At 43.5% G+C, this 26,567-nt stretch overlaps 5 protein-coding genes across 7 annotated transcripts; 3 read left to right on the forward strand and 2 right to left on the reverse strand.

The window, feature by feature from the left end:
• Positions 1 to 1,374: 1,374 nt before the first annotated feature.
• Positions 1,375 to 10,317, reverse strand: LOC148317583 (leucine-rich repeat, immunoglobulin-like domain and transmembrane domain-containing protein 2). Its single transcript, XM_088285114.1, has 4 exons — positions 10,218 to 10,317; positions 4,104 to 4,511; positions 3,199 to 3,980; positions 1,375 to 2,859 (listed from the first exon to the last, which is right to left on the reverse strand). The coding sequence occupies exons 2-4, from the start codon at positions 4,211 to 4,213 to the stop codon at positions 2,021 to 2,023; spliced, it is 1,731 nt and encodes a 576-aa protein (XP_088141240.1). The 5' UTR covers positions 4,214 to 4,511; positions 10,218 to 10,317; the 3' UTR covers positions 1,375 to 2,020.
• Positions 4,901 to 10,257, reverse strand: lrit1b (leucine-rich repeat, immunoglobulin-like and transmembrane domains 1b). 3 transcript variants are annotated; one of them, XM_088285111.1, is made up of 4 exons: positions 7,907 to 8,173; positions 7,022 to 7,482; positions 6,565 to 6,870; positions 4,901 to 6,430 (listed from the first exon to the last, which is right to left on the reverse strand). In XM_088285111.1, exons 1-4 carry the CDS (start codon positions 8,026 to 8,028, stop codon positions 5,373 to 5,375), a joined length of 1,947 nt encoding a protein of 648 aa, XP_088141237.1. In that variant the 5' UTR covers positions 8,029 to 8,173; the 3' UTR covers positions 4,901 to 5,372. The 3 variants fall into 3 exon arrangements, with proteins under 3 accessions (XP_088141237.1, XP_088141239.1, XP_088141238.1); XM_088285113.1 differs by having other exon boundaries at positions 7,022 to 7,426; positions 7,907 to 8,157; XM_088285112.1 differs by lacking the exon at positions 7,907 to 8,173 and adding an exon at positions 10,218 to 10,257 and having other exon boundaries at positions 4,939 to 6,430; positions 7,022 to 7,426.
• Positions 9,933 to 12,522, forward strand: rgrb (retinal G protein coupled receptor b). Its single transcript, XM_088285116.1, has 7 exons — positions 9,933 to 10,274; positions 10,336 to 10,492; positions 11,067 to 11,188; positions 11,347 to 11,500; positions 11,571 to 11,688; positions 11,764 to 11,877; positions 11,964 to 12,522. Exons 1-7 carry the CDS (start codon positions 10,199 to 10,201, stop codon positions 12,108 to 12,110), a joined length of 888 nt encoding a protein of 295 aa, XP_088141242.1. The 5' UTR covers positions 9,933 to 10,198; the 3' UTR covers positions 12,111 to 12,522.
• A 2,526-nt stretch (positions 12,523 to 15,048) lies between these two features.
• Positions 15,049 to 17,581, forward strand: slc18a3b (solute carrier family 18 member 3b). Its single transcript, XM_088285397.1, has one exon. The coding sequence runs from the start codon at positions 15,410 to 15,412 to the stop codon at positions 16,988 to 16,990; it is 1,581 nt and encodes a 526-aa protein (XP_088141523.1). The 5' UTR covers positions 15,049 to 15,409; the 3' UTR covers positions 16,991 to 17,581.
• A 583-nt stretch (positions 17,582 to 18,164) lies between these two features.
• Positions 18,165 to 25,684, forward strand: chatb (choline O-acetyltransferase b). Its single transcript, XM_088285307.1, has 15 exons — positions 18,165 to 18,383; positions 18,839 to 18,924; positions 19,987 to 20,178; positions 20,999 to 21,117; positions 21,636 to 21,689; positions 21,771 to 21,951; positions 22,664 to 22,841; positions 23,001 to 23,170; positions 23,246 to 23,346; positions 23,416 to 23,544; positions 23,617 to 23,739; positions 23,815 to 23,956; positions 24,092 to 24,154; positions 24,313 to 24,450; positions 24,556 to 25,684. Exons 2-15 carry the CDS (start codon positions 18,883 to 18,885, stop codon positions 24,823 to 24,825), a joined length of 1,902 nt encoding a protein of 633 aa, XP_088141433.1. The 5' UTR covers positions 18,165 to 18,383; positions 18,839 to 18,882; the 3' UTR covers positions 24,826 to 25,684.
• The last annotated feature ends 883 nt before the right edge of the window (positions 25,685 to 26,567 follow it).

Here is a 26,567-nt window from a genome sequence, read left to right on the forward strand (position 1 = left end):
TGGTTCACGTTCCTCGCCGTCACTGCTGTCAATGTTTTTTTCCGTCTTATAAAACATTACGGTATCAGTCCTTCAAGATCTCAATTTGACCTCTCTCTACGTTCATCTTTTAATGTGGCATCCTCTTTTATGGAGGTTGAAATGTACACGTAGATGTTTTTTAATGTTGGGAGGAAAAGCAAAAATAAATTCTCCAGTAAAGTACGGCTAACTAAAAGATGAAGGTAATCACCACACTGGATTCTTGAGGAGGATCACATAATCTTAACCACTGAGACTCGGCGACAATAAATACACATTGCAGCAAAGCAGGAATATGCCCTCTGGCCAACATATGCGCAAATACGGAAATTAGAATTTATCCAATAATTAACAATACTGTACATTTGTGGTCTTTCTTTTAATTGACACTTGTCGTAAAAACAACAAAAAAAAAAAAACTTTTAATGAAGTGTTAATGTTGCTAACCGCTTAAAAGCTGGCTCTCACAAAAATATTTACGCTCCTGCCGCAGCTTCTTTTTTTTTTACTATTTGTTGAATTTAACACTGAAATTAGAACTTCGCATTAGCATGTCGGAGACATTTAGCGTAAGATAACGTGCTTTTTTTCTACGATTACCATGTGCCACAGTCGTATCGCGCTCTCATAAACTCGCTCGCAAGGTTGCTTTTGTGTAATTGTATTAAAACACGTGCTTTTATAATTTGTTTTTTTTTTAATGTGTGTATAAAACAAGTGTTCCGAGAGACTTTGTGGATCAAATGTAAAGCTTTTAACTCTGCGGACAAAACGACATATATGCTCGACACATTTGTATTTCAATCGCATGCGCGTTTCATTTCGTAGGTACTCGAAACAAACTGAATCAACACCAAAATATATCACTCTCGTGTTTCTCATCAACGCCTTCAAATGTCGGCCACTTAAGAGTCATGTGATGATTGTAACATAACGTATTAGCTCATATCTGACTTTGTAAAATATGTGGAGATAAACGGTATTAACTATAAAAGATACTGCCTGGTCTTTGCATGTGACATATTTGTACCGTCTTTGTATTTTATTGATTTTGAATAAATATTTCAACATAACATGTTTTTTTGTGGGTTGCGCAGAGGCTACAGTCAATCGGATTATTAGATTAATGCAAAGCCTTAAAATGTCATCTGTGACACAACAGGATTTACAAAAGGACTCATTAAATCGGGGGAGAGGTGAAGAAATATTGATTTTACTTTCCATTAATGCAGTAATCTTAATCACAGCAATGATGCCACGACATGGAACTTGTGCTCATGCTCTAATTAGTGCTTAAAATATAATATAGAAGAGTTGAACAAAAGGTTTATTGCTCAGACATTTTTAAAACCATAGAAACAGAACACCATTTGAATATATATTTGTCAACAGCATTTTTTTTTCTGTTAAGTTCCAAGTTGAAAACATTCTGAGGTGTCAAATCGAGGTCTAGACAGGATTTAACACGTCTGGTAATTTATTTATTTATTTTTTATTTAAATCATGCAGCCAGAATGTGTTTGCATGGATTTGTCTTCCCAATCAATGTGCAGAACATGTGCGATGGGACTTGTCATTAAATGGAAATATCATGTCCCGCTGACAAGGGTTCAGAGAGAAAATCACTCTAATCTTCTTAGCAGTGTATGGATAAATGCACGGGAATATAGCGCTTATGTAACAAATCCTCTGAGTGATTGTGCTATAAAAAAAAAAAAGAATTTATCCGCATTTGTGTTTTTTTTTTATTTATTTTAATCCAGGAATCATACATACTGAACATATGACAAATAAAATGTAATAAAGTGATAAACATTTGGTATCAAAATGAAAGAAAAAAATTAAAATCATTCCGTACATGAAAAAGTAAATAGAACAAAAACACTTTTTAAAACAAAGAATAAAGGCAGAGTTGTTGACTTGTGTGTCTGTCTAGTTCCACATGACACTCAACAAGATAAGCTGTATCGAAAATGGATCGATGGGCGGCGAGATTGATTTAGTACAGATAGGCCGCACTTCCGCCTTTGCAACTGTCTTCATATTTATGCTTCTTTTTGACTTTTTCCTGCAAGTCCCTGCACAGGACTTCATCACTAGCCACCTGCAGGCTGTCGAAGGTGCCCAAACTCACGGCCCCCTGACTGGCAGGACTCTGACTTTCTGCCCCCTGAAACTCTGCCGCCTGCAGGTTCCCATTGCGAGACCGCAAATGATGCTTCCTACACAGATTAGCGCAGTTCTCCACACAGCTGAAGCGGGCCTCGGTGGTGCAGGCGTACATACCAACCGGCACGGCCAGCACCATGACGCAAACGACGACGACGATGTGGATCAGACGCTCCCTCTGCTCCATCTCGCTGACGTCACTTCCCGTCACAAAGACGACACACTGGCCCTCCTGCGGCGGTTGGTTCTTCAGGGTCACACACACCTCATATTTGGTGACAGGAAGCAAATCGTTCGCCGAGTAGCTGTTGATTCCTGGTCCGATGTAGATGGTCTCCCTATTGAGAGAGCCATACTTGCCAAAGTGGATGGTGAACCAGGTTTCTGCAGGGTTGGCAGTGGCGGCGCGCCACTCCAGGGTGATTCCATAAACCGTCTGCTTGGCAATGCGGATGTCAATGTAGGTGTTCTCGTCCGGGGAATGTATGGGCGAAGGTGGCGGAAGTGGAGCGGAGTGACTCACACCGCTGACATTCACTGTGATCTCAACGGAGGAGTTTCCGATGAAATTGTTGGCGAGGCAGGTGTAGAGCCCTCCATTCGCCAGATGCAGCGAGGGGATCACCAGAGTGGAATTGATAGTCTCCTCGTCGATGGTTGTCACAGTAGCTGTGAAGAGAAAATGCCAAATGATCATGCATCTTTACATCTTGGCTTAAGTTGCTTCTTTGGAGCTCCAAATGCAGCAACAACGGGAGCAGAATGGGAAGAAGTCTAAGAACGTAACTTAATAAAGAGCCAAACATCATTTTGATTGGTTACACGACGTCAAACTACTTTTATATTTTATTGCTGTACACTGTTTAGTATTTTTTAGCTGACGTACAGCAGCTTTGGCCTTCCTGTCTGAACTACACCACTAGCTTGATATGTGGTTTGAGTGCTCCGACAGCAGGTTTACAACTGTTTAATGGACAACGGTATTAAAAAGAAAAAAAAAAATCTTACCAGTAAATCCTCTTATAAGCTTCTGACTGTACATCCACTCAATGGTTGGGCCCGGCCTGGCCTTGACTAAGCATGACAGCGTTGCGTTTGCTCCGGGAGGCACGCTGATGTTCGTTTCCGGGGCAGAGGCTACAGGTTTTGTGCATGTTTTCAACTGGATCTTGTGGAAAAACTTGTCCACTTTTGAGGCGGGGCCCAAACACATCAAATAAGAATTCATGAGAATGATGGGAGGACCGACCGCTCGGATGAACTCCACAAAGCCTTTGAGGCGGCAGTCGCACAGCCAGGGGTTGTCGTGGAGCGCTAAAACCACATTGGAAACGGAGCCCTCCTTTGCCCAAACCCTCTCGGCTTTCTGGTAAAGGGGCCAATTCATGAACACATCTTTTGATATAACACGAAGCTGATTGAAGGATAAATCGAAGTAGGTTAGCACGGATAAGTGTTTCAGGGAATGCTCTGGAAGGACATCGAGACGATTGTGTTTCAAGTCCAGAATTTTGAGGTTTGGCGTGTCCTGAAACGCAGTCCAAGGAACCGAAGTCAGCTTGTTGCCCTGCAGCCGCAACTCGGTGAGGTTGGCAAGTCCCTGTAGGCTTTTGATGTTCATCAGGGTGATATCATTGAAATTGAGCCACAGGAACTCCAAGGTACTGACTTTGGAGAAGGATCCTCCAGCTAGCTCCGTCAAGTGGCAGTTTTCCATCCGGATCCTGGTGAAATTGTGTGGGATGTCCTCTGGAATTTGAGTCATGGGGGTTTCCATGCATAGCAAAGACCTAGATGTCACGACCAGGAAGGGTAATGAAGAGTCTTGGAATAAAACCCGGCTTTCACAAACTGCAGCTGTTGTGAAATACGCTATATAAATAAAGTTGTATTATATTGTGCAGTCATCTCACCTTCCCAGGGTCTCGTCGGCACAGGAACAACCCGTCAGACAAGTTGACAATCCAGGAGTGATGAGAGAAAACAAAAAAGCAACGCGTAACGCGCCACAAAAGCCATCCATGTTCCTACAGGAGCATGGCAAATAAGGGCACGACACGGCATGGACAGGCTACGTGATAAAGCCTATTACTTTAAGCTTCCTTCACGTAACACTTAAGGCAGTAGGAGACATCGGAGGCACTCAGGTGTATTTCTGTCTCAAGGGCTGCTCCAATTGATTTCACTATTCTGTTGTTTCAGGATATTTCAGATATGCGACTTGGTAAACCACCCGGTGTAGCTCGGCCACGGGACACAACAGGAGGCCCATCTGCATAAGTGGGTCGGTTAGCAGAGCCAAGAGAGAGGGCGACAGATGTCTGGGGAGGACAGTAATCTGACCTTGATAAGCTGTGATACCACTCGTCTCAGCAGGTTGTTCTATCAGCAATCAGTTGCAGCCTCTTCGGTATGCTTTTAGCTGCGAAACATCACCTTCAGGGGCAATAATGGATTTGCTCCGTGGCTCAAAGGCTTTTGTACCCTTGAATAAACCTTGTAATTAGCACGATAAGGTACATTAGTGCAGACTGTACCTTGGGCAGCTGAAATTGTTGCACCACTTGTCAACAATGCTAACATTACTTGAACAAAAATTGTCTTTTTTTTTTGTTTCCTGTACTTAAGACCAAAAATGGTCTTAAGTCTTTGATGATATCCACCCATGTTTTAACCAAATGAAAAAAAAATCAATCACGTGTTAGTATATGTTTAAAAAAAAAAACATTTATTCACATGCAACTCATGTACAGATGCTTCGTTTGACAACATATTTACATATAAATAAGAAATTGTGCAAGTTGTGTTGAGTTTTGCTTGGAAAACCTGGCACATGACAACATACAAAACAGACTAACCGTCGTTGGTCTTTCTAAATAGAATATATTCGTGTAAAGGTTTGTACACAGTGCAGAGGTTATGTCGGATAAAATATGAATTTATGTGAGGTCCTAAAACATTTATATACATCAACAACACACGAATAACCATTTCACTGTGTATAAGTTCCCTTTTTCGCAGTCATATATAATATTTAGATCTCTTCCACAAGGCTGTTAAGTTATTTCTTCCAGTGGCAAATGAGTGGTTTAATGTCCTTTGGAAAACCCTCAAAGGGGGATCAGGCTTCAGTACTCCAGTGTCAAAGTGCATCTCTCAGAAGTTGAGGCAAATATCGTGTTCTAACAGAAGTACTCATTCGGGGGCCCCTCAGTCCTTGTTATGGCCTCGGAATCAACGCTAGACCTCGCAGAGAGCAGCCTGTTGGACTCGTCGGGGTTTAACCGTGTAAGATACTCGCCTTCCATCCCTTTAGTTTTGGCCCCAGGGCCCAGAGTCTCAAATGTGACATAGGAGTCTTGTATTTCCTTGGACGGCCGGCCGAGGAGCTTTTGGCAACGCTTCTTAATGGCGCCGCAGCACACAATTAGAGTGAGGGGCACGGCAATGACACAGGCTACCGTTATGACCACGACATTGATGAGTTTCTGGGTGCCGCTTGCGCTAGCAGCCTCATCTGTTGAGAAAATGACACACTGCTCCTTTTTCGGTATCAGGCCTTTGACGCAAACACACGCGATGTATTTGGTTTTTGGTACCAGGCCGTCAATGGTGATACGGTTTCTGCCGGCTCCGACGTTGATCCGCCGCATGTCCCGCTCGCCAAACACAGCGTATAGGACGCTGAACTCGGTAATATTTGTGGCCGTCGGGGCTCGCCAGTTCAACGAGACGGTGTGGTCGGTATCGCCAATTACCTTCACCGAACGCACAACCCTTTTCTCAGGGGCTTGCTGTAAGGACGAGGCATTGGCCACCAGGTTACCCAAAGCGACCTGCTCCGGCTTTCGAGGGTTTGACCCGCGGCCTCGTCCTCGGGAGCCTGAGGAGACGCTGTAGCTCTCAACTTCGTACTTTCCGGTGACAGCTTTGCCATTGAGTGGTTCAATGATGGGCTTGCCTGGCAAGGCGGTTGGGGGCGGGACATATCGAGCAATAAGCTTTTCTTGATATGCGGCCCTCCCAATGCCGCCAGGCTTCTTCCCTCTGGGTCTCTTGGCGACCGCACCTCCTGCCTCTTCGGACCGAAAGGTGTCCGTGATCACCAATGAGATGATGGCGTCTGCGGTACCGACAAAGTTGCTCGCTTTGCACACGTACTTTCCTGAATCCCTATAAGAGACTGCGGGCACACTCAAAATGGACCAAATGATGCCTTCCTTTGAGATCTCTTGCTGAACTGAAAATAAAGAAAAGGTTGGTAAGGTTAAGTAGATTGGCACAAAGAGAATAACTTTAATCCCGTTGACACTCATGCAGAAATAGATGGCATTCTAATCTTAGCACCTCTGTATTTGGTTCAGGAGAACTCACTAGTGCCGTTGATTTTCTTGCCGTCAGCACGGTTCCAAGACAACTCAGGGATCGGAACACCGACAGTGCCGCAACGAAGCAGGACATTGTTGCCCAGCGAGCTCCGGACACGCGCAACAGCCGTATGCACTCGAGGGCCCTGACACCTCTGCAGCTCTGCTTCGGTGAAGAAAACCCCGGACAGACTTTCTGGGTCAGCACACCGCAGCCTGGGGTCTATTAGCGCAACTGATGACCTTGGCGATTTTTGGAACTGGACCAGATCATAAAGCCGGCAGTCGCATAACCACGGGTTGTCATGGAGACCTGAAAACCAATTGCGTCATTGATACATTGTAGCATGTGAGCCATTATAAGCGCACAACTTTTAGACTAAATTAGACTAATCCACCCTTGTGATGGTGGAAGGCAAATATGGCAACTAAGAACATGAAGCCTCCTGATTAAAGAAACTCACCAAGAATAAACTTGGAGGACTCTGTATCCTGAAGCGGCTTCACGCTTAACCAAAGTGAGAGGACATCTGCAGGGATGGTGGTGAGAATGTTGCTGGATAAATCCAGATAGGTGATGTTTTTCACATAGACTAGAGCCTCAGCGGGTATGCTGGAGATTTTGTTGTTGTGCAGGTCGAGCAGCCTCAGATTGGGCATGTCGCTCAGAGACTCCCACGGGAAGGAGGTGAGGGCGTTCCCGTCCAGCCTCAGCTCGTCCAGGTTTGTGAGACCTCGGAAACTGTCCACACTGAGAGAGCTCAGGGAGTTGAAAGACATCCACAGAAACTCCATGCTGCCGAGGTAGCGAAAGTTGCCGCTAGAAATCCGTGTGATAGCCGTCTTCTCGATGCGTATCTTGGAGGTGTCTGTGGGGAAATTTGTTGGAATGACGTTGATCTTGGGATCATTGCACAGAACGCTTCTGCGGAGGGAAAAAAAAAAAGGTGCAATGGTTGTAATTTTGAAGATGGCATGTAAAAAGATTTTAAATATGTTTTCACTGCAGTTTGTTCGTTAGCAAGCTAACACTGGAACAACTTTACATTTACCTCGCAAAAAAAAAAATTATAATTATCAATGAGTTCTGCATGATTGTGCAGTCTTTTAAAAAAAAATAATGTAGTTTGCAAAGTGTAACACGATAAGAGGTTAAAAATAGCACGTATTTGAAACAAACAGTTCTGCAAAAGTAGTGGCCTATTGTCCTGAAACAAGAAAAGCAGATTAAAGAGCAACTCTAAGTTAATCCTCGACTACTAAATTGATGAAAGCACCGATGGGTTGTCAATTTTGCACGCAAGATACAATAAAAGTAAATAGAAGAAGGTATAAATGCTCATCTTTACCTGGCTTTGGAACCGTCGCTGAGTTTGTGGAAGAAGCAGCTACACTGTGCAGGACATGAAGTGGTCATGAGGGGGAAAACGACGAAAGCCAAACAAAAAGCACGAGGAAAATGTCGACTCATTTTGGTTCCCACCAGTCTTCTAATTGCTACCAACTACTTCACTACTAAATAAGCGTCCTAAAAAAGATGTCGTTTAAAGGGACGTGAGATGCATGGTCGTCCATCAGATCCATTCTACTCCGCCTGCTGTCAATCCTCAGATAAAAAGGATGCGCTGGGATTAGAGGAGCAAGAGGAGGAGGAGTTTACTTTGGGGTTATTTCCATTCACACGATTACACCAGGGCTATCCTCTGAAGCTGATAGGGTAGACACTTGTCACTTTCGTTATTATTTTCTTACAAATGTTGACATTTTACACAGACGCACAAATTAAGACAGCATGAGACTCTTCAACAGGTCCTGTAGGTGGTGACAAAATTATAGTAATTTGCAGGAGGCTATTTATTGAATAATGCCTGACAGATTTTGGACAAAACATTTCAAATCATGTGACTTGTCCTGCTGTTTTCTATTTATTTATTTTTTTTAAGTTCAGCAATTTGTTTGCTTCGAACAGACCCACTACCTGGCAACATGAGTTATTTATTATGATTATATTCGATCTCCCCATCATGTATTGTGCTGTAAATTCCATGAGTATTTATGAGGAATGTTTATTACAGAAACTTTTAAAAATATATAAATATAATTATAAATATTTAAATCAATACAAACACGTTAATTATTTTATTTTATTACAATTTGTATAACGTTAAAAGCATTTTTCTGCTTTTTTTGGAACATTAAATTAAATTCGTTTCACTGTCCAAAATCGTCTTTTGACTGTAGTTACATTGATTGATATTAGCGTTACTTGAAGTTTTGACAGAGGCTGTGTGTCTTTATGGCGCTGTAAATATCATTACTGAGTCAATAATTGTCACAATCTTCATGTTCCACTGACCTACTTTGAATATCACAGTTGAGTATTTCCTTCTTTTTTTTAACAGGTGTAGCGTTTTGATAAGAACAAGGATGACAAATCCTTTAATCCAGTCATCTTTATCTATTTTAATGTTTTTTTCCCTTTGATTTCACTTTTGTTCCGACAAATACAAGGCGTACTTTTAAAGCATTTGCACAGATTCACAGGGATGAACAAGCATGCTTTTGATCAACAATTATTGAAAAAAAACATCAACCAAAAAGTCCACGTTTTGATGGTTAAAGTGTTCGAAGGAGGGATTGTTACAATGGCTCCTACTTTTTTTTTTTCTTTTTTTCAGATTAAGGTTAGAGGACACCAGCATGTGACGCTGCTAGACCCCCGCACACAACAAGACGTCCACCGGGAAAAGTCATTAATTCATTTGTTGATGAGTTGGTGCTAATCTGTGAACAGATTAATGCAATCTGCAATCAGACTCTCGCCAAACAATTTCCAAATAGGTCCCAAGAGACCAAAGGGTCAACTTTCCCAAAACATCCATCCATTTTCTGGAGTACTTGTCCTCATTCGGGCCACAGGGAGCAGGAGCTTTTCCCAAATGTGTTTGTCAGAGAAATGGGGTACATCCTGAACTGGATGACACTTAATATTGACAAACATTCACGCTCATATTCACACCAATAGGCAATTTTGATTCTTTAAATCACCTTACATGCATGTGTTTGAGGATGCAGGAGAAAACCTGCACACTCCATGGTGGGGATCGTGCTAGGGGGTGCTATGGGTCCGTCATGTTGACATAATATATAAATGGGTCAATAAATAATTTCCTCTAACCCCTATGATAAAACAAAATCAGCTAGGAATGGCACAAGGATGGAAGAACTAAAAATGGAACTTAAATCACTCGGCAAAGTTTATGTAGTGTTGGTTTCTTTTACTTTTGGGGTTTTATATTAATTACAAGTACATCTTTTCCATTTTCTCTTCTCACGTTGTTACTGAGGGGGTATTTGAACTCAGGAGAGATAAGACGACCCCCCCACACACATTTCCGACTAAATGAGAGCAAAGGGTCCTTGTTAGGACATTCTTGGGGGGATTGCAGCAGCACTGAGTAACAAATCTTAAGCTCATTGTTCTCTTTTTGCTCCCTCCCCTTCATGTGACAGGAGAGTAACATAAAGTTTGCACAGTCAGAAAGGTTCCATTCGCTTCGAGTGAGAGGTAAAGTTTAAAAAAAAAAAAAGTTTCAGTGGGGAAAAAAATCCACAAGTTGTTGTGGAGTTCGGTCAACAACATGGCGGCGTACACGTTACCTGAGGGCTTTGCCGACTTCGACATGTTTTTGTTCGGCTCGGCACTCTTGGTCGGCGGTAAGTAGGAACGTCGTTGTCGATTATTACTACTTGTGGACTGTCCTCAATACGCCCACAGGCGTCCTCGGGTTCCTGCTCAACGCCGTCACCGTCGCCTCCTTCCTGCGCGTCCGCGAGCTGAGGACCCCCAGCAACTGCCTGATCTTCAACTTGGCCCTGGCCGACATTTGCCTCAACGTGAACGGACTCACGGCTGCCTACGCCAGCTACCTCCGGTTCGGTAACCTCGAACACCCACAGGCGGCTCCTTATCGAATTTGTTCTTAATGTGTACTAGTAATGTTTCTTAAATATATTTGAGCCGTGCACAAGTGCCTAAAAAGTAATTTAAAAAAATTAAATGTCATTTTTTTTCCGGTTGTGAATGTTACCTTTAAATCACGTGATTAGGAGCAACCGGAAACGGTATTATGAAATTGTAAATTAGTAAATAAATAAATAAAATAATAAATTGCTTTCTAATATTGTCCATCAAACCTGAATACAACTACTAATATACTACTTAAACCAGATGAGTGTCATTTTAGGGTTTCTTATATTATGGTGAAAGCATGTTTGTGAGTTAGAGCCTGCAGCCAGAAAATACAAAATAAAATGTCATCCAATCACTTAAACTGATAAAAAAGTGTTCCAATGCTACTTGAAATCTGCACTTAGGAAAATCAATCTAAAAGTCTGTAAGAAGATTAGAAGAGAAAATAAAAAGTTTTGGACCATTTTCCTGACTTTTTTCAGACCATTCTCATATCTTTGGACACATGTGTGTCTTTGTCCCCTCCCCACTTGTAGACATTGGCCTTTTGGCCAGAGCGGATGCGAATATCACGGCTTCCAGGGCATGATCGCCGTCCTGGCTTCCATCAGTTTCATGGCGGCCATCGCTTGGGACCGATATCACCAGTACTGCACCAGTGAGTTTTTGATTTCTTGGATGAAATTTTGTCCTTCAAGTAACCAAAATACTAATAACGGCAATCTCGCTTATGAAATTGCATGAGAAAAATCCAGCATGCTTTTGTCGTTACCTTAGCGATGGCGGACATTTTAGTGCTGCTTTGTCACCACGCAGGACAAAAGCTCTTCTGGAGCACGGCCATGGTGATGAGTGCCATCATCTGGATCCTGTCCATCTTCTGGGCTGCAGTCCCCCTCATGGGCTGGGGCGTGTACGACTTTGAGCCCATGAGGACCTGCTGCACGCTGGACTACACCAGGGGAGACCGGTATGAGAGGGACAAATCTGCAAATAGAACAATAACAAAGAATATTAACAACAGTTTATGATGTCATTAGGGACTTTGTCACCTTCATGCTCACGCTGGTGCTGCTCTACTTGACCTTCCCGGCACTCACCATGCTGTCGTGCTACAGCGCCATCAAGAAACACTTCAAGAAGGTCCATCACCATCGGGTAACCATGCAGAGAAACCCATTTCAAATGGCGGTACATGCTTTGAATTGCAAATTTTGACTCCTTTGTTTTCAGTTCAACACGAGTTTGCCATTGAGGGTGATGCTAATGTGTTGGGGCCCTTACGTCCTCATGTGCATCTACGCCTGCTTCCAAAATGTCAAGGTTATATCGCCCAAGCTACGAATGGTGAGCCAAATGAATCTTCAAATGTCATATTTGAACCTTTCAAGCGCTCTAAAACACACACGTGTCGCGCTTTTCTTCTTTTCTAGGTGCTTCCGGTGGTAGCCAAGACCAACCCCATCTTCAACGCGCTGCTCTACTCCTTCGGCAACGAGTTCTACCGCGGAGGCGTGTGGTACTTCCTCACCGGGCAGAAGATGGCCGAGCCGGATCTGAAGAAGTCCAAGTCCAAATGATGACTTTCTTTGGAACTGTGTGTACAGTTTTCATTATATTTTACTGCGAGTTACGTCTTCATATGAATGTGAGACTGCCTTAAGACTTCTCAGAGGACCTCAAATATTTGGACACACATCAGTATTGAATTTTTCCGCAGTTACAAGGTTTTTCTTGATTCTTCAAGTATTTTCAGAAGACTGTACGATTCCAACTTGGTGAAGAACAGTTTCAGCAAAGACTCGCCAAAATCGTGTGTGAGTGAGTCGGGTGCGGAAGAACAAACGACAAGAGACGCAAAGGCAGGCCTTTCTTGAGGTGTCATAATACTCTTGTCCACATTGTTGACCGAATCATTCAGGCATGTTAATCCATAAATTCGTAAAAAGCTGTGATTCATTTTAATAATAAAATCATGACTGCTCCATACAACAGTGTGGTATTTATTTCATTTTGTTTTTATTTTCTTTTGGCTTTCACAAATGTGAAGTAACTATGTACCGCACTGATCTGCTTAGGGAACTTGCTCCAGAAATAAACTACCAGGAGACGCAAGCCAGTCGTCACACTAACCTGCGAGACAGAGAACAGTGGCGTCAATGACGTCAAGTTGGGGCGGGAGTGGAGAGAATGCTGCTTAATAAGACATACGTTTTCAAAAATATTGTCCCCGCCTCCCAAAGACGTATTTATACGTCTTAGCCTTTTATTTATTTATTTTTTTGTCAGTGACAGTACTACCACATAACATTTTTTTTAAGTTGGTAGTGTGCTATGAGATTTTTTTTTTCTCACGTAAAATAGAATGGCTGAATAAAGATAAAAAATAATCCATCCATTCAGCCATTGTGCTCGCACGTTTGCCGCTTTCAAACACAGATAAAAAGCAGCTTAAAGAGAGGATCATGTTGAAACTTTCAACGACAAATGCTAAGAAAAGGTTACAAAACAGATCTTGAATGTTCAATTAGTGCTAATATAATCCCCATACAGGATGCGTGGTGAGATTAGCATTTAGCATTCTCAGAAAACTTTCACAAAGCGAGCGGCTGGACTAGTGATCCAATTCGGTCCCGAGCCTGAGTTAGAAGCGGCCTAAGAGCGCTAATAGGAATCAACGGAGGACACCTTGTCGTGGACGGATATAGCCAGACTGCAAACACATCGAGAACGTGGACATTTGCGTATGTTGAAAATGTCCAAGCAAACGATGAACTGTAATTACATTAAATGAACATCAGCTATCTTAATGCTGTCAAAATCTGAAATACCGTTCTTGGACTAACAGAAACAAGCATACTAGAAATAAGACTACTTGATAGGCCACTGCTGCAACAGCTAAAAATTCTTAGAACTTTATATGGAAATACGGCTTTAGTGACGTGAAAAGTGAAATCTTGATCCTAAGAGCGCAAAAGGCGAGGACTATGCAACTGTGAGAGAAAGGTGTCAAAGGTCAAATGACGTCAGCGTCTGCAGGTTGGATCAGTTGACCAAAGAGATTACGCAATGCTGCTGCGACTGGAGTCACCGTGGGGACTTTTCTCGAAACCCTTCGGAAAATGATTAAAGCGACAATGGGATTAAACGTTCACATGCGTCATTGGTTTGTGATGGGAACGTGTCGTCGGGAATATTCATTATAACGTTCCCCAGAGGCCTGTTATTATATTCTAGTCTGCCTGGTACCTTGGACAGTCTTAATCCTCCTGTTGCTTTGGTAATATACAGCATGAAATCAAATGAGCATGTTCTAAGTTCTCAGTGGCTGGCCTTGCATTTGGTACCTGGAATGTCACATCACAATTACTAAAAAAAAAAAAAATAAATAATTAAAAATATTTAAAAAAACAATACGACATAATTTGGAACAATTTTTGTTTAAAGAACTTTTATATTTAATAATTTTCCTCAGTAAAAAAAAAAGAGTATAAATGGAAAAAAAATGGATAAATTAGAAAGTTACAGGATATCACACTTTTTTTATGTAGAGTAGTGACATTAAAATATTGAAAGTACAGTATATAGAATTATACAATATGCTAGCTCAAATATGCTCAACAGTCCAATCAACACTGCATAAATGTTAAGTATTGTTTGAGAACAAAAGTTCTTGTAAAATTCAAAATCTATGAAATATAAAAATTGTTATATAACCTTGGCTTGCTCGAAAATGTCATCAAACGTTTTCAGAGTCCCATTTAGATTTCAGGTCTTTGCTGCTCTCTACTGGCCTAAAGCAAACCTTTTTTTTAAATTCAACAGTAACCCAAATGGCTATATGGTAAGTATTGTGCATCTCCCATTTTGCACCACAAGGTGGTGGTCGTGTCACATTTAAAAAAAACAATTCCTACTTGGCCGTTGTAAGGTTTGAAAAGTCACACCTCAACTCTTTTTTTTCTTTTTTTTTCCTCCCCAAAAATGTTTTTGAATTTTTTTACTTTTGTTCATCCAACTCTGTCTACTTCTTACTTATACACACGTAGGTCTCTCTGTATTTCTACTCAATACATGCGCTAATCCTAAAACGTGGGGGGAGTTAAGTACAGAGTGTGAGTATGACTCTATTTTATGGTTAGGGTCCAGGGTTAGGGGTTCAGGGTTCGGGGTCCGGGTCCGGGTTCGGGTTAGGGTAAGGGTAAGGGTAAGGGTAAGGGTTAGGGTTAGGTTTAGGGGTTAGGGGTTAGGGTTACCCTTTGTGCAAATTAACACTGTTGCGATAAATGTCAATTATTTATATTTTACGGTTGCCCCCACCCAAAAAAAAAAGTTGTACGTTTTATATTGTACTTTTGCCACCCACTAAATTAACCAACTTAAAATATATATATTTTCGTTTCCCAGGGATGATGTCCCAGCATCGTGTCTCCTATTGGCTGAAGTGAGTGCTGCCAGGGCGGGAAATTAGCATAAAGGAGGCAAAGAGTTGGAGAGATCCACTCGGCGCAGGTTTCTGATGCTGATGTCACATTTGTGAGTGAAGAGGAGGAGGGTGGGGAGGGGGACAAAAAGGCACCAAAAATAGCGGGTTAATGTGCACCAATGGCCACGGAGGCAGCACTGATGCTGTCAGAGCCAAGCGCAAAACTGCCACAGGTGAGGATGGAAGATTCTGCGCGTCCTCGGCGGCGCCAGCAAGCTGCAGCCAAGTTCGCTGCCTGAAAGGGAAAAAACCCGCACAGAGAAGCATGGAGGGAGCCGAGGGGTGTGCGTAAATTTCTTCTCATTTTACGCACAGGCGAGGCGGTCAGGGTAGCGCGCCGATGAGAGAATCCTGCCCAATTTGACTTGAAGAGGAGAGAAGAAGCACATTATCATGAACGCTGACGGCGGATCGTCCGGCCTGGCCAGGTCGGCCGCGGTCAAGCTGTCCGAGATGGGCGCGCGCACCAAGCAGCTGGGCACCGCCATGCAGGACCCGCACCAGCAGCGGCGCATCATTCTGGTGATCGTGTGCGTTGCGCTGCTGCTGGACAACATGCTTTACATGGTCATCGTGCCAATCATCCCGGACTACCTGGCCGACCTGGAGAACGAGCAGTCGGAGCACGTCCACGTCGTGCTGCACCCCAACGGCAGCGCGTACAGTAACGGCACGGGCGCGGGTCAAGCGAAAAGCAACAACCTGGACGTCCAAATCGGAGTTCTGTTCGCGTCCAAAGCCATCCTGCAGCTGTTGGTCAACCCTCTGAGCGGCACTTTCATCGACCGGGTCGGGTATGACATCCCGCTGCTCATCGGGTTGACTGTCATGTTTCTCTCCACGTGCATTTTTGCGTTCGGGGAGAACTACGCCACGCTGTTCGCCGCCAGAAGTTTGCAGGGTCTGGGCTCGGCGTTCGCGGACACGTCTGGCCTCGCCATGATCGCCGACAAGTACACGGAGGAGGCCGAGCGCAGCCGGGCGCTGGGCATCGCGCTGGCCTTCATCTCCTTCGGAAGCCTGGTGGCGCCTCCCTTCGGCGGGGTCCTCTACGAGTTCGCCGGCAAGCGGGTGCCCTTCCTGGTGCTCGCTTTCGTGTGCCTGGCGGACGGATTCCTCTTCCTCACCGTCATCCGGCCCTTCTCCAACAGGACTCGAGAGAACATGCCGGTGGGCACCCCCATCTACCGGCTCATGATCGACCCGTACATCGCGGTGGTGGCCGGCGCGCTCACGGTGTGCAACATCCCGCTCGCCTTCCTGGAGCCCACCATCGCCAACTGGATGGAGAGCACCATGCACTCCACGCAGTGGCAAATGGGCCTGACGTGGCTGCCCGCCTTCTTCCCGCACGTCTTTGGCGTGTACATCACCGTCAAGTTGGCGGCGCGTCACCCCAACCTGCAGTGGTTCTACGGCGCGCTGGGCATGGTCATCATCGGCGCCAGTTCGTGCACGGTGCCGGCGTGCAAAACCTTCGGTGAGCTCATCGCCCCGCTGTGCGGCATCTGCTTCGGCATCGCGCTGGTGGACACGGCGCTGCTGCCCACGCTCGCCTTCCTGGTGGACGTGCGCCACGTCTCCGTCTACGGCAGCGTGTACGCCATCGCGGACATCTCCTACTCGGTGGCGTACGCCATGGGGCCGGTGGTGGCGGGCCAGATCGTGCACAACCTGGGCTTCGTGCAGCTCAACCTGGGCATGGGGCTGGTCAACGTCCTTTACGCGCCCGCGCTGCTCCTGCTGCGCAACGTGTGCCAAATGAGGCCGTCCTACTCGGAGCGGGACAACCTGCTGGAGGAGGCTCCACAGGGGCTGTACGACACCATCCGCATGGAGGAGAGGCGGGCCAAGAAGAAGAAGAAGGGCTACAGCTCGGCGGGAAACTGCTTGCCGGTGGACGAGAACGGCTTCGACGCCTTCAAAGCGCAGCGCTCGCAGTCCGAGGAGTCGTCCGGTACAGAGTTCACTTGAGGCGAGCAAGCTGCACCGAGACACCCCCTTTCCCCCTCTGGGCCCCCTCTGTGTGGATCTCACGTTGTCTAATTCCAAGTCATGTGCAATATAAAACACCCAAATCACCAAAATTACGATTGCGTGAGAGTGACTGTTTTTTTTCTTTGTAATTAAATTGTGAGTTTGATTATTGTGGAAGAAAAAAAACGTGTAGATAAAAGTGGGACCAAATATAAACAGCACACATCTAGCACAAAAAAGCCTATATATTTTTTTGTCTTTTTGTTTTTACTGGAAAAGGTCACATTTGAGTATATTGTTGGTGATATATTTAATTTTATATAACAAGAGGGCCTGCCACAATCTAATTTCTTTCTCGTCGTTGGGAATTAAATGTATCAGCACAACCGGATTTGTACATATGTGGATAAAACAAGATGCACAATGTAAAAAAAGTACAAAAACAAAAGCTCAAGTGTGTGTGGCTGTGCGTGTGTATGAGTGTCAGTATGGGGCATTTTGTCAAGACAAGTCAGATCTCCAAATGACAAGCAAATCTGTGTGTTCATTTATTGACTGTGGGTTTAATAAATCTGTTTGGATCTGTGAGACGAGCTGTGGCTTCATTTCTTATCGATGCATGCGAAAGAAAATTACAGAGCAGGATTTACAATTAATACAATTACCTCCATTTGACCAATTTTTTGGGTTGTTTTTGAAAACAAGCAAATTTTGGGGGTGTTGTGCAAAAATAAAATAAAATAAAATAAAATAAAATAAAATAAAATGAATTGGGTCAAATTAACCAAAGTAGTTTTTTGATCCATAAGTGGTATATCTTTGACCCGTTGGATTAGTTTTTAAAATTTTTTTTTATCCCTCATCTAAAAGAATGACACACTCTTGAAGAATTGGCTAATAAGTAGTTTTTCATGGTCGCCAACACATTTTAAATGATCATTAAATAAATGCAACTTCCGATGTAGTTTTGCACACGTATCGCATGGAACAAGCAAGCGCTCTCTCTCATTTATATCATAATTTAATTGTCGGATGTTGGGGAGGGGGATGAGTTGGGATGGCGGTGGTTAGATAATCTGCCTCACGAATAGATTTCGATGGGAGGAGTTTCATGCCTTCGGGATGGAGGGTGGAGGGAGGGTATAGGTAGAGTCCTTCTGAACACCTTCCTTCCGCATCTTTTTGCACGGCCGCCTTTCCACGTGGAGCGTCACACGGCCAGTGTGCACGAGGACGAGTATAGTGGAGCGGTCCGGGTCTACCACCCAACCCGAACCCCCGTTTTGCCCCGTCCTCCTCGTCTTCCTCCACTTCCAAGCAGGGGACTTATCTTAATATGGGATACGGCGGCACGGATGGGGGGTCCCGCTGATCAACTTCCTCTGAACAGGTATGGCAACTTTTTATTTTATTATTACAAGTGATGTGTCTTAAAGCATTGTTTTCAAATTTTCCCATCATTTCAGTTTGATGAAGTACCATTTACATTTTTCCCCCAACAGCAGGTTCTTTTGCTAACTTTATAGAATTGCATCATGAGTGGCCGGATCAAACGCTCCTGTGGGCCATCTATGACCCACGATCCATACGTTTCCCACCAATGCTTTAAATGAAGGAGAGTGGATGGCATATGCTGATTAGATTATTTTTAAGAGCATTTATGTGTCGCGAGAAAAAAGATGAAAGCGGCACAAGAGATTCAACAGTTCATAAAAATTTAAGAAAAGTCAAATCCGAGCTTGAAATTCAATGCAGCAAATTACGTCGTGAAAATGAATCCAATGCATGTGTCCTCACGATCATTACTCAAGTTACTTCCATTTTGCCTTTGTATGTTCCCGGCAGCCGCCGGCCCCCCACGTTTGACCCGACTGCTCCTGACGGTGAAGATGTCTCGTTTGGTGAGAGACACAGCCACCGCAGCCCCGGAGGTAGATTTATTTCTGACGCTTGTATTCCTTCAATTTTATTTTAAAGGCACTTTTGAGTTTTGCGTGTAGCATGTTGCTGCAACTTCAGCACTGAGGACAGCTCCTGCAGTCTATCCCACAAATAATATTTCGTACACTTGCGCAGACTAATGTAGTCATTGCCGACAATTATGCGTGGAAAGCTTATCAGAAATGATCACATTTCACTTAATTGGCCCAAAAATAATTTGTTTGCAAGACAGTATAGTGACAGGCAGAAACATTACATAAATACATGTACATATAATTTTATATCAACTTTTGTGACATTTTTGTTAAGTGGTGTGCTGTAAAACTCTTATATAAAATAAGTTCCGTGACTTGATAAAGAAATTCGGAAACACTAATGGGATCAAATGCAAGATCAGTACCAAATTAAAAAAAAAAAAAAAAAAAAAAAAAAAAAAAAAAATATATATATATATATATATATATATATATATATATATATATATCCCAAATCATTCCATAGTTAAATAAGGTAATTAAAATACTGCAAAATAAAAATATAAATCTTATAAATAAGCATTATCATCTTTGGAAAGGCTGAAATATTGTCTTGGATCTCATTGCCGGGTGCAGGTGTACCTAATGATTTGACCAGTCCTGGTTATGTTGTTAAAAAGAAGAAGAAAAAAAAAAAAAAAAAAGAAGACCAATTTATGACGATAACTTGAGCATTCCAGTGCACGGGTCAGCGTTAACAGCTGGTCGCCCACGGCAACCGCATGCAAATGATCAAACATCAGACAGACACAAGATCATTAATTTGCATTTAGTCTTTTTTTTTTTTTTTTTTTAAAGATCATATTCATATATACAGTATACCCCGCAGGGTGTCGGAATTTATCGCCTAATTGGCCTTGAAGCATTAACAATGAATTATTAACCGTCTAATAATTAACACAAAAAACGCACCTCTTTTTCATCCATCTCACTAATGAACAATCACTGGAAGAAGGCAATGAGGGGGTGATGACATATTCACAGCTGTGGTGGCGCTTTTCTGTCTGATTATATCAGGGGTTGCCCAAGGTTCCCGTGCCCCCACTGAAGCAAACGCTGGACACCTACCTCAAGTGCGTACGGCATCTGGTGACGGACGAGCAGTTCCGGAAAACCGAGGCCATCGTGGAGAAGTTCGGAGCGCCTGGCGGCATTGGCGAAGTTCTGCAGAAGAAGCTCCTGGAGAGGAGGGACAAGATGCAAAATTGGGTAAAAAAAAAAACGATAGCTGGGACAAAATGTGGATATCACAATGTAGCGCCTTTATGTGTTGCCATGTCAACGCAATCTGCCAAAGGCCTTCAGAACCAGTCCTGATTTTGAACTGCTCCAGAATTTATATTGTGTTTTTGCATCGCATTGACAGCTTTTATAATTACGACAAGATAGTGGTGGTATTAAGAGGTGGATTGAGTCGGGTAACAGAAACAGTCAAATGGATACACTTGGGAAAAATTGTACATTATTATACTTTCGGGGGGGGAATAACGTGTTATGCTTAAATGAGCTGTTTTTCCACCCTTGATGCTTGACTTTTTGGTCCTGAGAACATATGAAACCGTTTAAAAAAAAAAAAAGAAATCCTAAAAAATGAGACAGAGATTGACTAATTGTACTGTTCGTATTTAAGCATCTCTAAGAGTTGCATTCAACTTTGCTTTAGTCCTTAGCAGCAGTCATCTGTATTTAAACCTTATCGATGTCGCAAATTAGCCAGCGGCCATTTTGCATCAATGATCCCGATTTACGACCTAAAATGATAGATTCATGTAATGAGGCGGAAAACAAAGGACAAGTAAGTAAGATTTATTAGGGGGTCCTTTTGGTTGTTGCTGCCTCATCTCTTAAGAGACTCGGGGTGACAGCTCGCAACTCAGCCAGCTCAGTGATATCCATCACAGGCACCCACTCTGGCTGGGATGCACCCACGCTCGCCCCGTAATGGGTTTTTTACTCCACTGCACTCGAAATTCCACTTTGAACACAAGTCAAAATACACATTTATTATTTTTTTTTTTTAATCATCCAGGTGTATGACTACTGGCTGGAAGACATGTACCTGAGTAACAGGTTGGCGCTGCCGGTCAACTCCAGTCCCGCCATGGTGTTTCCAAAACAGACGTTTCAAGATCATCAGGATGCTCTGAGGTAGGCGATGTGGTTTTGTTTCAAACTCAGAGAAATAGAAAAAGCTAATTTTGTCATCAAAATGTTCACCGCTGCACAGCTCGCCATTAGCTTTTTGACAGCTTTGATGCGCTAACTGAATATTTCCAGAGCACCACAAGCAGCTGCTATGATCCACTGCCACAGACACTTATTTAATTGGGAGCGACACGGCTAAGCTCCCCACCGAGGCCGCTCGTCAGGCCTCATTTAGGGGTGCGGTGCTCAGCGGATGCCCCCTTTGCATTGATCTGTCTTCGGAACGTAATAACGCCAAAGACGAATGACTAGCAGGATGACGGCTGACAGGGCTCAGTGTTTCCCCCTCGTTGCTTAACGTCGCCCACTCGCATGAACACAGACGAGCACATGCGAGCGATCCCTCTGTAGCCCGGTAATTTCCACTAACGTGATTAGCGCCGCTCCTTAAATAGGCAGGAGAGCACCTCAACACGATTGCCGGCCAGAACCTTTAACTTTCCAATTCGGACTCATTCCAGATACGCTGCACGTCTCATCAAAGGTGTGTTGGAGTACAAAGCCCTCATTGATACGTAAGTCCCCCAAAAAGCTGAGACGAAATCATGAAGTAAGCCTCAATACCAACGAGCGCTTTGCGACTCTTTCTCTCTCAGGCGAGCGCTCCCCGTGGAGTTCGCCCGAGGCCAGCTGGCTGGGACGCCTCTGTGCATGGAGCAGTACTCCCGCCTGTTTACCTCGTACCGCTACCCGGGCCCGAAGAGCGACACGCTCAAGGTCGGCGTGAACGCAGCCTCCGCGGCATCGGAGCACATCATCGTGACGTGCAAGAACCAGGTCAGGTCACGAACATTCATGGCTCCAGTGCGAGTGAGACAAATTGTGTGACCGTTCAATGCGTCCAATGTGCAATCTTAGGTAGAAAAACACAAAAGCGAGACAGAAGGCGGCTCTTTAATGCGACAGATCAACAGCTTCCCCGCCGGGAGTTTGAATGATTGAGAATGATCTTTCAAAACTAACAGAACGTTGGTGCGTAACGGTTGGTTGCACAGTTAATTAATGAATTAATTACACCCTCAAGATTGTTGCTCGTGTTAAATGCGAGCTATTAAGCAGGTTTCGATTCCTCACTTGCAAGTGGGCAGGTGATTTAAGAGTGTGATCCTTTCGCAACAAATTGGACCAAGTCAGCCAGATTTCTCTTGGGGTGCCCTGACGGTTTGACCAAATTTCTCCTTAGAAGAAAGCGTCGGACTTTTTAAAATTCAACAAAGTGAGGGAGGGCAGAGTCAGGGTTTTCATCGGGCTATGTTTTGACAAGCACCAATCTGCAGCACACAACGGCCCATCCCCCTCGGAGATATCGTCAGTTAACTGAATTACAACTGATTAAATCGGCCGCTTTGTCTGAGAGCTTCCTCGAGTCACATCATTACCTGATTACAGCGCAGGAGAAAGATTTACCGTCATTTACACGACATGTCTTCGTTGCGTGGCCTTCGAACTGGGATTGTGAAATTATTTGCGGTGTCGATTCTCATTCCAGTTTTTCGCATTGGATGTAGTCACCAACAGCAAGACGCTCGGCGAGACAGAGCTCTTATCCCAATTGGAGAAAATCGTGTCGATGGCAGGAAACGCTGAAGAGAGGTTTCCTCCTTTTGGTATCCTGACATCTGATGGACGAACAGAATGGGCTCGAGCCCGAGACGTTCTCACCAAAGGTGCAATTCTTCTTCTTTTTTTTTTTTTTAACATTCACTGCCATTGACGGATATACAAGTCAAAAAGTACATTCATTTTTTAATTTTTTTTTTTTTAATCGAGGCTGGCAGTGTTTAACTTACAATCAAAAAAATGCTAACAAAATCTATTTCCTCTAGATCAAACCAATATGGACTCTCTGGCCCAGATCGAAAACTGCCTGTGTGTGTTGTGCCTGGATGAGGCCAGTGTGATGAAGCCCACAGATCGCAACCGGGCCCTGCTGATGCTCCACGGCGGCGGTTGGGAAAAGAACGGCGGCAATCGCTGGTATGACAAGTCCACGCAGGTAAGGCCAAAAGACGCAATCGATTTCCGTAAGCAGAGTTTGGAAAATCAGTAAAAAGGCTCTCCTTCATTTTAGTTTGTTGTAGGAATGGACGGAATATGCGGGGTGGTGTGCGAGCATTCTGCGTTCGAGGGAGTGGTTCTGGTGCAATGTTCGGAATATTTGACTAAATACATGTAAGTTGCTGCAGGAAAAGACGGAGAATCTTGAATAGAAAAAAAAAACGCTTTTGTTCTTCTGAACAGAGCCAAGACCACATTCGAGACTGTGAAGCCGGCCAGTAGCCGAAAGCTTCCAGCCCCAAGAAGACTGATCTGGAAATGTACCGCCCAAATCCAGGGACTCTTTGTGGCATCCAAAGAGCGAATCCGGAGGTACACCAACAAGGAAATTCCTTTCCAGAGCGGGATACGTTTTGTACGCTATGTCTTGTGATTTTCCTCCAGGCTGGTGAATAATCTGGACATGGATGTTTTCACATTCAAAGGTTACGGAAAAGAATTCATCAAGAAGCAAAAAATGAGCCCGGATGCTTTTGTACAAGTGGCGCTGCAACTCGCATTTTTCAAGTAAAGAATTCCCTTCCGAATTATCGACCACTGTTAACGACGATGTTGCGATGACGACGCTCATCTCGTGCTCAGGTGCAGCGGAAAGCTGGTTTCCACGTACGAGAGTGCCTCCATCAGGCGTTTCCGGGACGGGCGGGTGGATAACATTCGCTCCGCAACTGCTGAAGCTTTGGCTTTTGTCAAGTCCATGACGGATGAGAGGAGCGCTTACACAGTGAGCCATTTCTCCCCAAAATTTATTTCCAGATGTTTGGTCACCACACCAAACAGATTAAGCCTCTGGGCACGCATAAAAAAAAATGACACGATAACCGACATGTGACTGGTCTTTTTTTCGATTTTCTTCCAGGAAACTGAAAAAATGAAACGACTGAGGGATGCAATAAACGCCCAGACAAATTACACAATTGCAGTAAGTGAGACAAAGCTCCACCTCGCTAGTTTCAAAGCCGTCAATAAATCAGAGGCTGTGTTCAGAATTCACAGAGTCTGTATCGAGCGATTGATTCCGAACACAGACTGATCCTGAAGACTATCTCTTGATTTGAAACTTCAAAATGTGTCGTTCAGGCTATTACAGGAATGGCGATAGACAATCATCTCCTGGGACTCCTCAAGAGCGCCAAGGAACTCAACATGGAGCGTCCGGAGATCTTTTGTGATGAAACATATCTGGCTAGTAACCAATTCATCCTGTCCACGAGTCAGGTATAGTTCTCGCTTCGGAGCCGAGAAATTAGGCGGAATATTGACGATCTAGTATACGTAAAAGGAAGTGCTTCAATTGTACATCTCGTCTCCCGCGGTCCTCAGGTCCCAACCACGGTGGAAATGTTCTGTTGTTACGGTCCAGTCGTGCCCAACGGCTACGGGGCCTGCTACAACCCACAGCCGGACCACATCGTCTTCTGCGTGTCCAGTTTCTGGGAGAACACACAGACGAGCTCGGCTGTCTTTGTCAAAGCACTCAACGAGGGCCTGCTGGAAATCAGGGACCTGTGTGACGCAGACGGCACCGGCGCTGCGATTAAGATGGCGGACGGCCGCCAGGGGGGTAGCAAGCCTCATAGATCGGGGACATAAATTTGCTCCCACTCAACTCATCTTCAAAAAACTATTTCACCTCAAAATACAAGGCTTGAACATCATCATGTGACAGGATGTGAATTTAATTTTTTTTTGACTGCTGAACCTGGCAGATAAAACAGTTGGCAGCCTTTAGGAAACCGAAGCCATGTCCTCTGTCAGATTGACTGACTGGTGTGATTCTGATGTATTGTACCGATCCGGTATTAGCATAGTCGCGGTTAACATAAAGCAGTGGTAGCCGTCTCTACCTATTAGGCACCAAATGCACGGCCCATCACTGATATATTCAATTCCAATTCAATTTGTGAATGCTATTCTGTTGAAACCAGTGTTTTAGTTTGTTCCATTAAAACGTGACGCAGTTCAGTTCTGTGAAAATTATACTAAAGTTGCCAAAGACGCTGCGTGCAGATAAAGACGCACATGCATTTCCTTTAAATGTAGCGGCTAGAATAGAAATGACTTGTCAGTGTGGAGTCTTGAGTTGCGTGTGTAGGGAGTGTTCTCAATGATAGCAATAATACTTTAAAGCAAGAAATGTTGTGCGTAGTGAATGAGGCAAACCACTGTGGTCATGTGTACAGGAAATTATTTTTGTAGACGTAGTTGTCAAGTTGGGTCAATGTGCAATAACAAATGTGCAGTGGGTGTATATGTGCAATATATTCAGTAAGCGATTTATTCACATGCACTTTTTGGATTGTTGTAATTATTAGTGTAATATTTACAATTGTGACAGATGGCACTTCATGTTTTGATTTCATTGTTAAATTGTTTGACTTAATTTACCAATCAATGATCCAAAGAAGAAAATCTGAGAAAATTAAAGGCTAAAAATTAAAAATTAAAAATAAAAAAAAATAAAATTAAATAAAATAAAATTAAATTAAATTAAATTAAATTAAAATAAAATAAAATAAAATAAAATAAAATAAAATAAAATAAAATAAAATTAAATTAAATTAAAATTATTCCTAGGGAGGTCCTGTAGTTTTATATGTCCGATGCTTATAAATGTTATTGTAAATGTAGGGGAAAAAAATGATGCCTTAAGAGATGTAAAATCTATTTCAGCTGTCCTAAGTAAACATAAGTCTAATGGAGCTTTACAAGTGTTGTTTTCTTCTGCGTGACGAAAACTAGAGAATGTACTTTTTGTGTCGGTATATAATGGACAGTGTATAGAGGAAATAATTATCCAGAAGTATTATATTGCAACATAAGAACAGAGCACTATAACGCGTCAGTGATGAATGTGCAGTTGGTCATGAGTTAAGAGTATTTTCGTAAATATTATGTCATTCAAATGTGATATGAATATTTTAGTCCGAGAAGACAAATAAATATTATCTGTAAGCAAGGGTTTCTTTTGACCTGAATTTTTGTGTGGTTATCTTCCGTGTGCACCATCCTATACATGGAATTACCCCATTGCGGGAGAAATAAAGGCCCAGTATATTCTTAACTATACCATATGATTCTATTTTTATTACACCTTACAATTAATATAGCCAACATCAAATTCTGAAAAGTTGGGGCCCACATTTCGCAAAACTGCTAAATCATGGCAGAAAATAAGATCGTAAATTTAAAAATATTGCAAGCCTCGCTTCCGCGAAGAGGTCCAACTGACTTTGGATTCGTCTACATCATTCATAACCATAATCACATCCTATTAATTAAACAACTCAGCATGTTAATTGTTATTATAATAGCCCATGTTGCGTTTTATCACG

The sequence above is a fragment of the Idiotropiscis lumnitzeri genome, chromosome 20 (genome assembly GCF_059441095.1).
Source record: "Idiotropiscis lumnitzeri isolate Australia: NSW breed Sydney's pygmy pipehorse chromosome 20, RoL_Ilum_1.0, whole genome shotgun sequence".
NCBI classification, from domain to species: Eukaryota; Metazoa; Chordata; class Actinopteri; order Syngnathiformes; family Syngnathidae; genus Idiotropiscis; species Idiotropiscis lumnitzeri.

Excerpts from the sequence above, each read along its gene's own strand:
- LOC148317583 (XM_088285114.1), bottom strand. The coding sequence starts at position 4,213 with ATGGATGGCTTTTGTGGCGCGTTACGCGTTGCTTTTTTGTTTTCTCTC. Across the intron at positions 3,981-4,103 it reads GCCGACGAGACCCTGGGAAG|GTCTTTGCTATGCATGGAAA; the intron begins GTGAGATGACTG and ends CGTGACATCTAG. Across the intron at positions 2,860-3,198 it reads GCTTATAAGAGGATTTACTG|CTACTGTGACAACCATCGAC; the intron begins GTAAGATTTTTT and ends TTCTCTTCACAG.
- lrit1b (XM_088285111.1), bottom strand. The coding sequence starts at position 8,028 with ATGAGTCGACATTTTCCTCGTGCTTTTTGTTTGGCTTTCGTCGTTTTC. Across the intron at positions 6,871-7,021 it reads GTCCTCCAAGTTTATTCTTG|GTCTCCATGACAACCCGTGG; the intron begins GTGAGTTTCTTT and ends ATTGGTTTTCAG. Across the intron at positions 6,431-6,564 it reads CAAGAAAATCAACGGCACTA|TTCAGCAAGAGATCTCAAAG; the intron begins GTGAGTTCTCCT and ends CTTTATTTTCAG.
- rgrb (XM_088285116.1), top strand. The coding sequence starts at position 10,199 with ATGGCGGCGTACACGTTACCTGAGGGCTTTGCCGACTTCGACATGTTT. Across the intron at positions 10,275-10,335 it reads CTCGGCACTCTTGGTCGGCG|GCGTCCTCGGGTTCCTGCTC; the intron begins GTAAGTAGGAAC and ends ATACGCCCACAG. Across the intron at positions 11,878-11,963 it reads TATCGCCCAAGCTACGAATG|GTGCTTCCGGTGGTAGCCAA; the intron begins GTGAGCCAAATG and ends CTTCTTTTCTAG.
- slc18a3b (XM_088285397.1), top strand. The coding sequence starts at position 15,410 with ATGAACGCTGACGGCGGATCGTCCGGCCTGGCCAGGTCGGCCGCGGTC.
- chatb (XM_088285307.1), top strand. The coding sequence starts at position 18,883 with ATGTCTCGTTTGGTGAGAGACACAGCCACCGCAGCCCCGGAG. Across the intron at positions 18,925-19,986 it reads CAGCCACCGCAGCCCCGGAG|GGGTTGCCCAAGGTTCCCGT; the intron begins GTAGATTTATTT and ends TGATTATATCAG. Across the intron at positions 21,952-22,663 it reads TCGTGACGTGCAAGAACCAG|TTTTTCGCATTGGATGTAGT; the intron begins GTCAGGTCACGA and ends TTCTCATTCCAG.